Source organism: Argopecten irradians, chromosome 12 (assembly GCF_041381155.1).
Source record: "Argopecten irradians isolate NY chromosome 12, Ai_NY, whole genome shotgun sequence".
NCBI classification, from domain to species: Eukaryota; Metazoa; Mollusca; class Bivalvia; order Pectinida; family Pectinidae; genus Argopecten; species Argopecten irradians.
This window is the reverse complement of record NC_091145.1, coordinates 23,535,883-23,549,903: the sequence shown is the minus strand read 5'-3', so window position 1 is coordinate 23,549,903 and position 14,021 is coordinate 23,535,883. Positions and strand designations below refer to the sequence as shown.

Below are 14,021 nucleotides of genomic sequence, written 5' to 3'. Positions count from 1 at the left end.
CTCACAAGCCAATGACTGGCGATCCCTAAACACTTGATTCAGCCAGTTCTACCTCACAAGCCTATGATTGTCGATCCCCAAACACTTGATTCAGCCAGTTCTACCTCACAAGCCTATGACTGGCGATCCCTAAACACTTGATTCAGCCAGTTCTACCTCACAAGCCAATGACTGGCGATCCCCAAACACTTGATTCAGCCAGTTCCAACCCTCACAAGAGGCCAGATTGCCATTCGATCTGGCGATCCCTAAACACTCGATTAAGCCAGTTCAAGTATGATTGGTACCCCAAACACTGATTCAGCCAGTTCTATCTTACATGACTATGTGGTGGTCCCCAAACGATCCCCAGTTCTACACTTGATTCAGCCAGTTCTACGCTCACAAGCCTATGATTGGTGATCCCTAAACACTTGATTCAGCCAGTTCTACTCACAAGCCTATGATTGTACGATCCCCCAAACACTTATAAGCAGTTCTCACAAACCCAATGATTGTCGATCCCTAAACACTTGAAACACCTTACTCATAACAGCAATGGACCTGGCGAATCCCCAAAAAACATGATTCAGTCAGCTACCTCACAAGCTATGACTGGCGATCCCTAAGCCAGTTCTTACCTCACAAGCCTATGGACTGATTGTTCTGATCCCTAAACAGTTCACACTTGATTAAGCCAGTTCTACCCTCACAAGCCTATGACTTGGTGATCCCCAAAACACTTGATTCAGCCAGTTTCTACCTCACAAACCTATGACTACTGTCGATCCCTAAACACTTGATTTCAGCCAGTTTGTCTTTACCTCACAAGCCTATCTAACTGGCTGATCCCTAAACACTTGATTCAGCCATTTCTACCTCTCACAAGCCTATGATTGGTGATCCCCAAACACTTGATTCAGCCAGTTCTACCTTACAAACCTATGACTGGTGGTCCCCAAACACTTGATTCAGCCAGTTCTACCTCACAAGCCTATGATTGGCGATCCCTAAACACTTGATTCAGCCAGTTCTACCTCACAAGCCTATGATTGGCGATCCCCAAACACTTGATTCAGCCAGTTCTACCTCACAAGCCTATGACTGGTGATCCCCAAACACTTGATTCAGCCAGTTCTACAAACTATCACAAGCCCCAACTGCTACTTGGATTCGAGCCCTAAACCTCACACTTGATAGATTCCATCCAGTTCAGCTACCTACACAAGCCAATGACTGGCGATCCCCAAACACTTGATTCAGCCAGTTCTACCTCACAAGCCTATGACTGGCGATCCCTAAACACTTGATTCAGCCAGTTCTACCTCACAAGCCTATGACTGGCGATCCCTAAACACTTGATTCAGCCAGTTCTACCTCACAAGCCTATGACTGGCGATCCCTAAACACTTGATTCAGCCAGTTCTACCTCACAAGCCAATGACTGGCGATCCCCAAACACTTGATTTCAGCCAGTTCTATCCTCACAAGCCAATTGACTGGCGATCCCTAAACACTTGTTTCAGCCAGTTTCAAACTAACCTCACAACTTGATCAGCCAAAGGTATGACTGGCGATCCCCAACACTTGACTTGAATTCAAGCCAGTTCTACACCTCTCACAAGCCTATGACTGGCGATCCCCTAAACACTTGATTCAGCCAGTTCTACCCATCACAAGCCTATGATTTGCGATTCCCAAACACTTGATTTCATCACTCAGGTTCTACCTAACAAGCCAGATGAACTTGGCTTAATCCCCAAAACAATTGATTCATACCAGTTCTACCTCACAAAGCCTAATGAATGGCGATCCCCAAACACTCTTGATTCTGCCAGTTCTACCTCACAAGCCAAATGACTGGGAGATTCCACCAAAATCATCTTGAGATTCAGCCAGTTCATACCTTACAAACCTATGACTAGTGATCCCCAAACACTTGATTCAGCCCCAGTTCTACCTCACAAGCCTATGACTGGCGATCCCTAAACACTTGATTCAGCCAGTTCTACCTCACAAGCCTATGATTGGCGATCCCCAAACACTTGATTCAAGCCTTGTTTCTACCTCACAAGCCTATGATTGGTGATCCCCAAACACTTGATTCAGCCAAGTTCTCTACTTACACAAGCCTATGAAACTGGGATCCCCAAACACTTGAGAGTTCAGCCAGTTCTAACCTCACAAGCCCTATGATTGGCATCCCTAAAACACTTGATTCAGCCAGTTCTACCTCACAAGCCTATGACTGGCGATCCCCAAACACTTGATTCAGCCAGTTCTACCTCACAAGCCTATGAGCTGTCGATCCCCTGAAACACTTGATTCAGCCAGTTCTACCTCACAAGCCTATGATTGGCGATCCCCAAACACTTGATTCAGCCAGTTCTACCTTACAAGCCTATGACTGGTGATCCCCAAACACTTGATTCAGCCAGTTCTACCTCACAAGCCTATGATTGGCGATCCCCAAACACTTGATTCAGCCAGTTCTACCTCACAAGCCTATGATTGTGGTACGATCCCTAAAACACTTGATTCAGACAGTTCTACCTCCACAAGCCTATGACGGCGATCCCTAAAACACTGATTCCGCCAGTTTCTATCCTTACAACCTAAACCTAAACACTTGATTCAGCCAGTTTCTACCTCACAAGCCTATGATTGGCGATCCCCAAACACTTGATTCAGCCAGTTCTACCTCACAAGCCTATGATTGGCGATCCCCAAACACTTGATTCAGCCAGTTCTACCTCACAAATGCCTATCCAAACACTTGATTGGCCAGATCCCCCAAGACACTTGATTGATCCCAAACACTGATTCAGCCAGTTCTACCTCACAAGCCAATGACTGGCTATCCCCCAAACACTTGATTCAGCCAGTTCTACCCTTACAAACCTATGACTAGTGATCCCCAAACACTTGATTCAGCCAGTTCTACCTCACAAGCCAATGACTGGCTATCCCCAAACACTTGATTCAGCCAGTTCTACCTCACAAACCTATGACTAGTGATCCCCAAACACTTGATTCAGCAGTTCTACCTCACAAGCCAATGACTGGCTATCCCCAAACACTTGATTCAGCCAGTTCTACCTCACAAGCCAATGATAGTGGCGATCCCCAAACACTTGATTCAGCCAGTTCTACCTCACAAAGCCTATGACTGGCTATCCCCAAACACTTGATTCAGCCATTCTACCTCACAAGCCATGATGCGATCCCCAAACAATTCACCTATGATTTCACCTAGTGATCGATATCCCAAACACTTGATTCAGCCAGTTTCTCTAGCCTCACAAGCCTATGATTGTCGATCTTGATTCAGCCAGTTCACCTCACAAGCCTATGATTGGCGATCCCCAAACACTTGATTCAGCCAGTTCTACCTCCACAAGCACTATGATTGATGATCCCAAACACTTGATTCAGCCAGTTCTACCTCACAAGCCTATGATTGGCGATCCCCAAACACTTGATTCAGCCAGTTCTACCTCACAAGCCTATGATTGATGGCGATCCCTAAACACTTGATTCAGCCAGTTCTACCTCACAAAGCCAATGACTGGCTATCCCCAAACACTTGATTCAGCCAGTTCTACCTTACAAACCTATGACTAGTGATCCCCAAACACTTGATTCAGCCAGTTCTACCTCACAAGCCAATGACTGGTCGATCCCCAAACACTTGATTCAGCCAGTTCTACCTCACAAGCCTATGATTGGCGATCCCCAAACACTTGATTCAGCCAGTTCTACCTCACAAGCCTATGACTGGCGATCCCCAAACACTTGATTCAGCCAGTTCTACCTCACAAGCCTATGATTGGCGATCCCCAAACACTTGATTCAGCCAGTTCTACCTCACAAGCCTATGACTGGCGATCCCCAAACACTTGATTCAGCCAGTTCTACCTCACAAGCCTATGATTGGCGATCCCCAAACACTTGATTCAGCCAGTTCTACCTTACAAGCCTATGATTGATGATCCCCAAACACTTGATTCAGCCAGTTCTACCTTACAATACCAAACCTGATCCCCAACTGATTCATCCAGTTCTAATATACCTAAACGGTGATCCCTATAACTGATTCAGCCAGTTCTACATCACAAAAATTGGCTTACCTCCACCTGATATTCATTGCCCTCGGATAGGAAGTCAGGTGGTTCAAAGGTCAGACGTGTGCCGTTAGGATTGATCTTGACGGTTTTTGACAGGGCGGACTGGACAAGCACCTGGTAGTCCGATTCTATGGCACCTCGTAACAAGTCCCTTCCCTACAGGTAAATATTACAGTTCGTATAAGTACAGAAATATAAAAAATATTTCAATCATAATTCACTTTTTATGGCGTATATAACTTTAATTTTTATTTTTCTATAAGTCATATTGTTATAACAGTGACCCTATCCCATCCTCCTCTAACGGTGACCCCAACGCACCTTCCTCTAAAGGTGATCCCACCCCTACCCTCCTCTAACGGTGACCCCACCTTCACCCTCCTCTAACGGTGACCCCACCCCCACCCTCCTCAAACGGTGACCCCACCCCCCACCCTCCATAACTGTGACCCCAACCCCACTCTCCTCTAACAGTGACCCCACTCCCAACCTCCTCTAACAGTGATCCCACCCCCACTCTCCTCTAACGGTGACCCCACCCCCACCTTCCTCTAACAGTGACCCCACTCTCCTCTATGACCCCCACCCCACCTCCTCTAACGGTGACCCCACCCCCACTCTCCTCTAACGGTGACCCCACCCCCACTCTCCTCTAACGGTGACCCCACCCCCACTCTCCTCTAACGGTGACCCCACCCCCACCTCCTCTAACCGTGGCCCCGTCCCACTCTCCTCTTACGGTGACCCACCCACCTCCCACCCACCCCCACTCTCCTCTAATGGTGACCCCACCCCTACCTCCCTCTAACGGTGACCCCACCCCCACCCTCCTCTAACGCTGACCCCACCTCCACTCTCCTCTAACCGTGACCCCACACTCACCCTCTTTTAACCATGACCCCACCTCCACCCTCCTCTAACGTTTACCTCACCCTCCTCTAACGGTGACCCCACCCCCACCCTCCTTTAACAGTGACCCCACCCCTACCCTCCTCTAACGGTGACCCCACCCCCACCCTCCTCTAACGGTGAACCCACCCCCACCCTCCTCTAACTGTGACCCCAACCCCACTCTCCTCTAACAGTGACCCCACTCCCAACCTCCTCTAACAGTGACCCCACCCCCACTCTCCTCTAACAGTGACCCCACCCCCACTCTTCCTCTAACAGGTGACCCCACCCCACTCTCCTCTAACGGTGACCCCCCCCCCACTCTCCTCTACAGTGACCCCCCCACCCCCCCACTCTCCTCTAATGGTGACCCCACACCCTACCTCTCCTCTAACGGTGACCCCACCCCCACCCTCCTCTAACGGTGAACCCACCCCCACCCTCCTCTAACTGTGACCCCACCCCCACTCTCCTCTAACAGTGACCCCACTCCCAACCTCCTCTAACAGTGACCCCACCCCCACTCTCCTCTAACGGTGACCCCACTCCCACTCTCCTCTAACGGTGACCCCACCCCCACTCTCCTCTAACGGTGACCCCACCCCCCACACTCCTCTAACCGTGGCCCCGCCCCAACCTCCTCCTCTTACGGTGACTCCACCCCCACTCTCCTCTAATGGTGACCCCCACCCCTACCTCCCTCTAACGGTGACCCCACCCCCACCCTCCTCTAACGCTGACCCCACCTCCACTCTCCTCTAACCGTGACCCCACCCTCACCCTCTTTTAACCATGACCCCACCTCCACCCTCCTCTAACGTTTACCTCACCCTCCTCTAACGGTGACTCCACCCCCACCTTCCTCTAACAGTGACCCCAACCCTACCCTCCTCTAACGGTGACCCCGCCCCCACCCTCCTCTAACGGTGACCCCACCCCACCCTCTTCTAACGGTGACCCCATTCCCACCCTCCTCTAACGGTGACCCCACCTCCACCCTCCTCTAACGGTGACCCCACCCCCACTCTCCTCTAACGGTGACCCCACCCCCACTCTCCTCTAACATTTACCTCACTCTCCTCTAACGGTGACCCCACCCCCACTCTCCTCTAACGGTGACCCCACTCCCAACCTCCTCTGACAGTGACCCCACCCCCACTCTCCTCTAATAGTGACCCCACCCCCACTCTCCTCTAATAGTGACCCCACCCTCCTCTAACAGTGACCCCACTCCCACTCTCCTCTAACGGTGACCCCACCCCCATTCTCCTCTAAGGGTGACCCCAACCCCACCCTCCTCTAAAGATAAACACAATCTTATAACCTAAACATCTAATAATTCAGGAAAATGTTTTTATCAATTTCTTTGGCTGGATATGGATTGCATTGAGTTGCAGAATAAGCAATATAGACGATGTCATTGAAGGGTTGCTGTTTTATCACTCTCTTTCATTTGATGTTAAATAAAGTGATATGTGATGGTCAGATATTCTGTATTTGCATATTAAAGAGTTACCTCCCTTGTGGTTTAAGGTATCCATTGTGACATCAAATGTTTCGCATATTTTTTTCCTGACCAAATGACGCTGTACTCACAAACACATGACATCACAATCAATATTTACCCGTAAGGGCAGACAACTCTGAAATATGCAAATATAAAATAGGCCATCATATAGGCAACATTTGATCCAAAAATAAATCATTACTTTGTTGCATAATGGCACCTACAACAGAGAGTATAACTTGTCTAAACCGCTCAAATCCAAATGCCTGTGTATTCCTACTCTATTGTCTTGCACTTTTCTTTCATAAATCATAGTAATAAAAACCTGTATAATCTGGAACCTTGGCTTAATGATACTGTCCAAATTGGGATTCCGTTAAATTTTTTCTTGGGATTGTGCTGGTCCTGGTGATATCCGGTTTAGACAAATTACACTGAAGTATACTAACACAAATACCTCATCCCTGATGGATCCAGGGATTACTATCACTGATGTTATATCCACCCCAGGACTATCTCATAGTAAAACTCAAGACTGTTCAAAAGAAATTAACAGACCTATTACAGGTCTGCAGAGACATCCTTTGAAGATTACTGAGAGCCCTACTACCCAAACTCAAAGCCAAACAGTTAACCACTTGATTTCTTTGATGTGGACAACTCTACCTGTGTCTTCTGTTGCCTTCAGTTTTGCTATGTATTCCAGGGGAAGATATAATGACAATGATAGTAACCACTAGGGTATCAAATATGAAAAATACCTCAATTGTAATAGAGGCTCCCGGTGAGTAGTGCACAGTATCACCAAATGGCAGAATGACCGGGTCTTCTTGGAACACCATACGGAAGTCATACTCAAAGTTGTCCATGTGTATAGTGGAGAACTGATAGCAGGGACATGTGTCTGTGGAGCGACGGCGACGTCTGCTCGCCAGGGATGAATTGTACTGAGGAACAGGACATCTGATATTGTTATCATTGATCACTTGGCAAGGTTCCTTCAATAAAACACAAAATAGTTATGGAGTCATACAATTAGAACAAATAAAGTAAAATATTGCATTAAAGGTAGTATGAACACAATGGGATACAGACATATACCTATATATTTACATAAATATGTCTACTTAACATCAAATTTAAAACGATGTTGGTTGCTAAGTTGGGTAACTACAGTAGTCAGGATGACCGCAGATATAGTTCCGATTGTTAAATGTTATAGATGCAGTTTGATTTGAAAAATAAAAATGACAACTTTTATTTATTTTTTAAGATATGTTGTTTTCATCAATTTGATCATATATCTATAATGTTCATTTAAGAAAATAGAGATAATGGAGGCGGAACGACCACTGGTAGGTCGTTGTCAGAGTAGCTATATATAGTGATGTGGTCTAAAGTGGAGCTCCTACACTGATATACTAATTGTCTACCTATCCAACCCAGATTTGACTTTCCTGTCCTACCCTGATATATCTTACCAGTCCTACCCTGACATATTCATCAGTCCTACCTTGATATATTTTACCAGTCCTTTACTGTCCTACCCTGATTTATCTTACCTGTCCTACCCTGATATATCTTTCCAGTCCTACCCTGACATATTCATCAGTCCTACCTTGATATATCTTACCTGTCCTACCCTGATATATCTTACCAGTCCTTTCCTGTCCTACCCTGATATATCTTACCTGTCCTACCCTAATATATTTTTCCAGTCCTACCCTGACATATTCATCAGTCCTACCTTGATATATCTTACCTGTCCTACCCTGATATATCTTACCAGTCCTTTCCTGTCCTACCCTGATTTATCTTACCAGTCCTACCCTGACATATTCATCAGTCCTACCTTGATATATCTTACCTGTCCTACGCTGATATATCTTACCTGTCCTAACCTGACCTACCTTACCTGTCCTACACTGATATGTCTTACCTGTCCTATCTTGATATATCTTACCTGTCCTACGCTGATATGTCTTACCTGTCCTATCTTGATATATCTTACCTGTCCTACCCTGACATATTCATCAGTCCTACCATGATATATCTTACCTGTCCTACCCTGATATATCTTAGAGGTCCTACCCTGACCTACCTTACCTGTCCTACCCTGACATATTCACCTGTCCGTCCCTGGTATATCTTACCTGTCCTACCTTGATCTATCCTACCTTTGCTACCCTGATCTATCTGACCTGTCCTATCATGACATATCTTACCTGTCCTGCCTTTACATATCTTACCTGTCCTACCCTGACATATCTTACCTGTCCTACTCTAATATATCTTACCTGTCCTACCCTGATATATCTTACCTGTCCTACCCTGACATATTCATCAGTCCTACCCTGATATATCTTACCTGTCCTATCCTGATATATCCTACCTGACCTAACCTGACATATCTCACCTGTCCTACCCTGACATATCTCACCTGTCCAACCCTGACATATCTCACCTGTCCTACTCTGATATATCCTACCTGTTCTACCTTTACATATCTTACCTGTCCTACCTTGACATATCTCACCTGTCCTACCCTGATATATCTTACCAGTCCTACCCTGACATATTCATCAGTCCTACCCTGATATATCTTACCTGTCCTATCCTGATATATCCTACCTGACCTAACCTGATATATCTTACCTGTCCTACTCTGATATATCTTACCTGTCCTACCCTGACATATCTCACCTGTCCAACCCTGACATATCTCACCTGTCCTACTCTGATATATCCTACCTGTTCTACCTTTAAGTATCTTACCTGTCCTACCCTGACATATCTCACCTGTCCAACCCTGACATATCTCACCTGTCCTACTCTGATATATCCTACCTGTTCTACCTTTACATATCTTACCTGTCCTATCCTGATATATCCTACCTGACCTAACCTGATATATCTTACCTGTCCTACCCTGATATATCTTACCTGTCCTATCCTGACATATCTCACCTGTCCTACCCTGACATATCTCACCTGTCCAACCCTGACTTATCTCAACTGTCCTACTCTGATATATCCTACCTGTTCTACCTTTACATATCTTACCTATCTTACCTGTCCTACCTTGACATATCTCACCTGTCCTACCCTGACATATCTTACCTGTCTTCTCTGATATATCCTACCTGTCCTACCTTTACATATCTTACCTGTCCTACCTTGACATATCTCACCTGTCCTACTTTGACATATCTTACCTGTCCTTCTCTGATATATCTCACCTGTCCTACCCTGACATATCTCACATGTCCTACCCTGACATATCTCACCTGTCCTACCCTGACATATCTCACCTGTCCTACCCTGACATATCTTACCTGTCCTATCTTGATTACACTGACAGCCTTAAATCTCTCTCCAGTGATGTTCATTTGGACACCACCACTGTAAAACAAACCAAACATGTAGAATAATCTATTATACTTAACACATTTGATGACATATCAAAGATATAATCTATTAGTATCATTTAATCTTTACAGGTTATTCTTCAAAAAATTACTTCCAAAATAAATGAACATTTCACTTGTCTATGACAATGAAAGTTTTGCTATCAAAATACCAAAAACTCGCTACAGAGAAGATGTATATTATTTGCTGCAGAGGGGTGCTTAGCTCGACAGTAACTAAAATGGTATCCACAATGTTTCAATCCTGGCTGTATGCCCCTGATGAAATATCAATATCATACTCTAGGTACATATATATACACTGCCCTCCAAAAGTTCTGTATATATAGAACAATTACTTTCAAAAGATTACAGGCATATTCATTTCCCTATTTGCCTTTCATCTATCTGGCTAATGTTCGATCCCTGAAATTAAGGTCCTGGGTCATCTTTACGATCATATGGGTTTTTCTCCAGGCACTATGGGTTGATTCCTCCTGCTCTAAGACCCCTTGCACGCAGGCGTACGATTTGTTAAGTTATGAGAGATTGTTTCACAATGGATCTAAAATGAATAAAGTTTATAGTAAAATGTTACATAATAACTACATTATACTTACCTCTTAATTGCCTCGTTGCGTGTTATATTAACACTGGGATTGTCCACGTATGTGAAGTTGACTTTTGAAGTCAAATTGAAGACATCATCAAAGGTAACAGAGATGTCAGTCAGGACCCAGGGTACTGGACCGGAGTACTTGTCCATGGCACACAGTAACTCGTTAACATTGGTGTGTATCAGTATACTGGGGTGGTGAAGACTGTAATCAAATTTTACCATTAATTACACAAAGTAAAGTAATCATTCATTCGTCAATCTCCTGGACTTTTCAAACTTTAAAACAAAATGAGAAAGATTTCCGTGTAAAATACATGCAATACACAATTACGTCAGAGTTATATCTGCTCTTGCAGGTATAGGCATGGATTGCGACATATTGATTTTGTGAGCAAAGCTCGTGTTGCTTTCATTGAAAAATATTATATTAATTGTGCTCATATACACACGTCACAATACATATATACCTACCTGCAAGGGCAGATAACTGTAATATGCAAATATGGAATATTAATACTATATCATAATGTGCAGAATATACAAATAATTATATATATATCTTTTTGTTGGGGTCATTTTCTATAGGAGACAAAATTTTATAATTTCATTGGGATTAAAACTCGTTGCATATTGCAGAGTTATCTCCCTTGTGGTTAGGTATCAATGGTGACATCATTATTTTATGAGCACTAATTTTTTGTTTTCTCAGAGAAATATGATGTTACGCTCACAAATACATTACATTACAATCAATAATTCCCATGCACCAGCAAGGACAGTTAACTCTGTTATATGCACATGCAGAATAGCTAGTATTTACAGAAGACAATCTTATACATAAGAGACAAAACAGATACAGTAAAACACATCTATACCAAACACGCCTACAACAAATTCATGGTTATAACGTTGTAATTTTCATTCTCCATCAAGGTTCCTATATGAGATGTCTGTTATATGTGTATAACAAACAATGCTTGTAACAAAATGATTTCATTGTTTTCCAAAGGCTCGTTGTAATGAAGTGATTTTATTGGTTCCCAGATTGTTTGTTATAACAAAGTGATTTCATTGGTTCCCGAATTGTTTGTTATAACTAAGTGATTCCATTGGTTCCCAAATTGTTTGTTATAACTAAGTGATTCCATTGGTTCCCAGATTGTTCGTTATAACAAAGTGATTTCATTGGTTCCCAAATTGTTTGTTATAACTAAGTGATTCCATTGGTTCCCAAATTGTTTGTTATAACTAAGTGATTCCATTGGTTCCCAGATTGTTTGTTATAACAAAGTGATTCCATTGGTTCCCAGATTGTTCGTTATAACAAAGTGATTTCATTGGTTCCCAAATTGTTTGTTATAACTAAGTGATTCCATTGGTTCCCAAATTGTTTGTTATAACTAAGTGATTCCATTGGTTCCCAAATTGTTTGTTATAACTAAGTGATTCCATTGGTTCCCAGATTGTTCGTTATAACAAAGTGATTTCATTGGTTCCCAGAGGTTCATTATAACTGTATTTTACTGTATGTATTAACAATTGTGTGAATTAAAGCCCCTAAATTTCAGATAAAGAGTGAAAACAGGTATACCACACACATGGGACATTGTATAGCTCCCTGTCGATTCCACAGAGTCACGATCCCTCGATCAAGGTTTCCCGCGTGTAGTTTTACACCTTTTATGGTCAGTATCCTGCCGCCAGCCTTGATCCCACTCGTAGGATATATGGTAAGTACTTTTGGGACCTAAAACAATCATTTCAATAGATCATCTATTGTCAACAGATAGTTAGATGTGTTAGCTGAAAGTGGAATTGAAGCTTCCTTTCATTACAGATGGTTGAGAAAAATGTAAAAGAATAATTACCACATAATCAAATTTGGCATTGGTGTTAAACGCTTTCCCATTTCTAGTGATCACTACTTCACCACCAATGGTTTCCTTGGATACACTCCCAGTGTAACATTTCACCCTGTAAAATACACGAAAAACATGTTAACAAAATCAGTAGTTTTACTTCATAGATATCTCCATATGCCAGGTGACAGTGATAGAAACCCCTGGAATATCAAGGGTGCATTTACTTGCGATTCATTTTCGTGACAGCACAGAGACCATTAGTACTGATTTGATCAGTAATTGCTCTTAATAACAAAGAACAGGACCTGCATGGGGATCTTAATAAGTCAAAAGCCTGCATTACAAGCATCCTGTGTATGGAGACATATCAGGTTTGTTTAAATGGATGACCTTATAAATTTCATTCATGCATAGAGAGGTCAAATACGAAGACAATGACTTAATTGTTCTCTAGAGTGGCCTACAGGTTAAAGTAGAACTTTGAGAAGGAGATCGTTTGACAAAAAATTTGAACTTCAAATTTTATTCAAGATAAAAATATGAAATACAATTGCGCTCCCATAATATAATTATTTCATATCATTTTTGGTGTTAATTAGACATATATATACACAAATAAACACCAATTATTGCTCAAATGATAAGTGTTATTTACGCACTATCGGCGGTGGAGCATCTTTAACAATTACCATTGCTTTGGAAAGAAGCCGGAGTCGTAAATCACACACTGTTTTTCTGATACTGTTATGTTGATGTCGTGTTGACTGCTTCCAAACTCTGTACCATTAATAGTTAAAGATGTGTTTCCACGTATAGTTCCATTCAACGGCAAAATCTGGTAAAAAAAGTATATACTTGTTAAGCAATAAACAGTTACCAAATTGTAGTATATAGTCAATATGAATACAATTTGGGTGACAGATAAATAATCATGTCGCCCTAATGGGCGACATTCAATTTATCTGTCACCCAAATTGTATTCATATTGACTATATAATACAATTTGGTAACTGTTTATTGCTTATATTTACATTCAACTATTTTTTGAAGAAACGTCGTTAATAATGCATTTAAATTTGCCGCTCGTCACATCGCTGACGTCAGCAGGTACAAATACCGGAACAGCGGATATTTTCCAGATATAATATAGTTCCCCATGGTATCATAAATAAAATAATCAAAAATGCATTTTATACCACATCAAACTTTATTTTAGCAATAATACCTAAAAATCTACAAAATAACATACACTTTTAAAATATCTAAACATTTTATCTCTTGACGTGACAGTTAAAGGGACAATTCAGTCTAAGAGAACATTAAAATATGTACATATATCGGAAAAAAACCCAGTTCAAAGGAAATTAAATCAGTCGGTTTTACTGTGATATGTCTGAAAAGCCCATGGTTGTGACATGTGTGTAGATGTTCAAACTCGCTCGCTGTCCGCCATTACACATTGTGGTCGAACTTCTTGTATGCCGAACCCTGTCCCTTGCTCGTAGAGTAATGCAACTTTTGTCTAGAACTGCTCAAATCGCTCTGACAGTAGTGTGTTTACCTTATTAGGTGAATTGTCTTGCCTAAAAAATGATTTTATCACCTTCTCAGTGGTTATGTTGTTTATTT

General features: G+C 42.8%; 1 protein-coding gene across 1 annotated transcript in view; it reads right to left on the bottom strand.

Moving 5' to 3' along the window:
- The window catches only part of LOC138305002 (plexin-A4-like), an 83,614-nt gene that overhangs the window by 1,822 nt on the left and 67,771 nt on the right, over positions 1 to 14,021 (bottom strand). The window contains exons 14-20 of the mRNA XM_069245418.1: positions 13,082 to 13,227; positions 12,399 to 12,504; positions 12,129 to 12,277; positions 10,532 to 10,732; positions 9,840 to 9,906; positions 7,266 to 7,502; positions 4,110 to 4,262 (exon numbers count right to left, since the gene is read on the bottom strand). Of these exons, the coding sequence (XP_069101519.1) occupies positions 4,110 to 4,262; positions 7,266 to 7,502; positions 9,840 to 9,906; positions 10,532 to 10,732; positions 12,129 to 12,277; positions 12,399 to 12,504; positions 13,082 to 13,227 (1,059 nt within the window). The remainder of the gene's footprint in view (positions 1 to 4,109; positions 4,263 to 7,265; positions 7,503 to 9,839; positions 9,907 to 10,531; positions 10,733 to 12,128; positions 12,278 to 12,398; positions 12,505 to 13,081; positions 13,228 to 14,021) is intronic.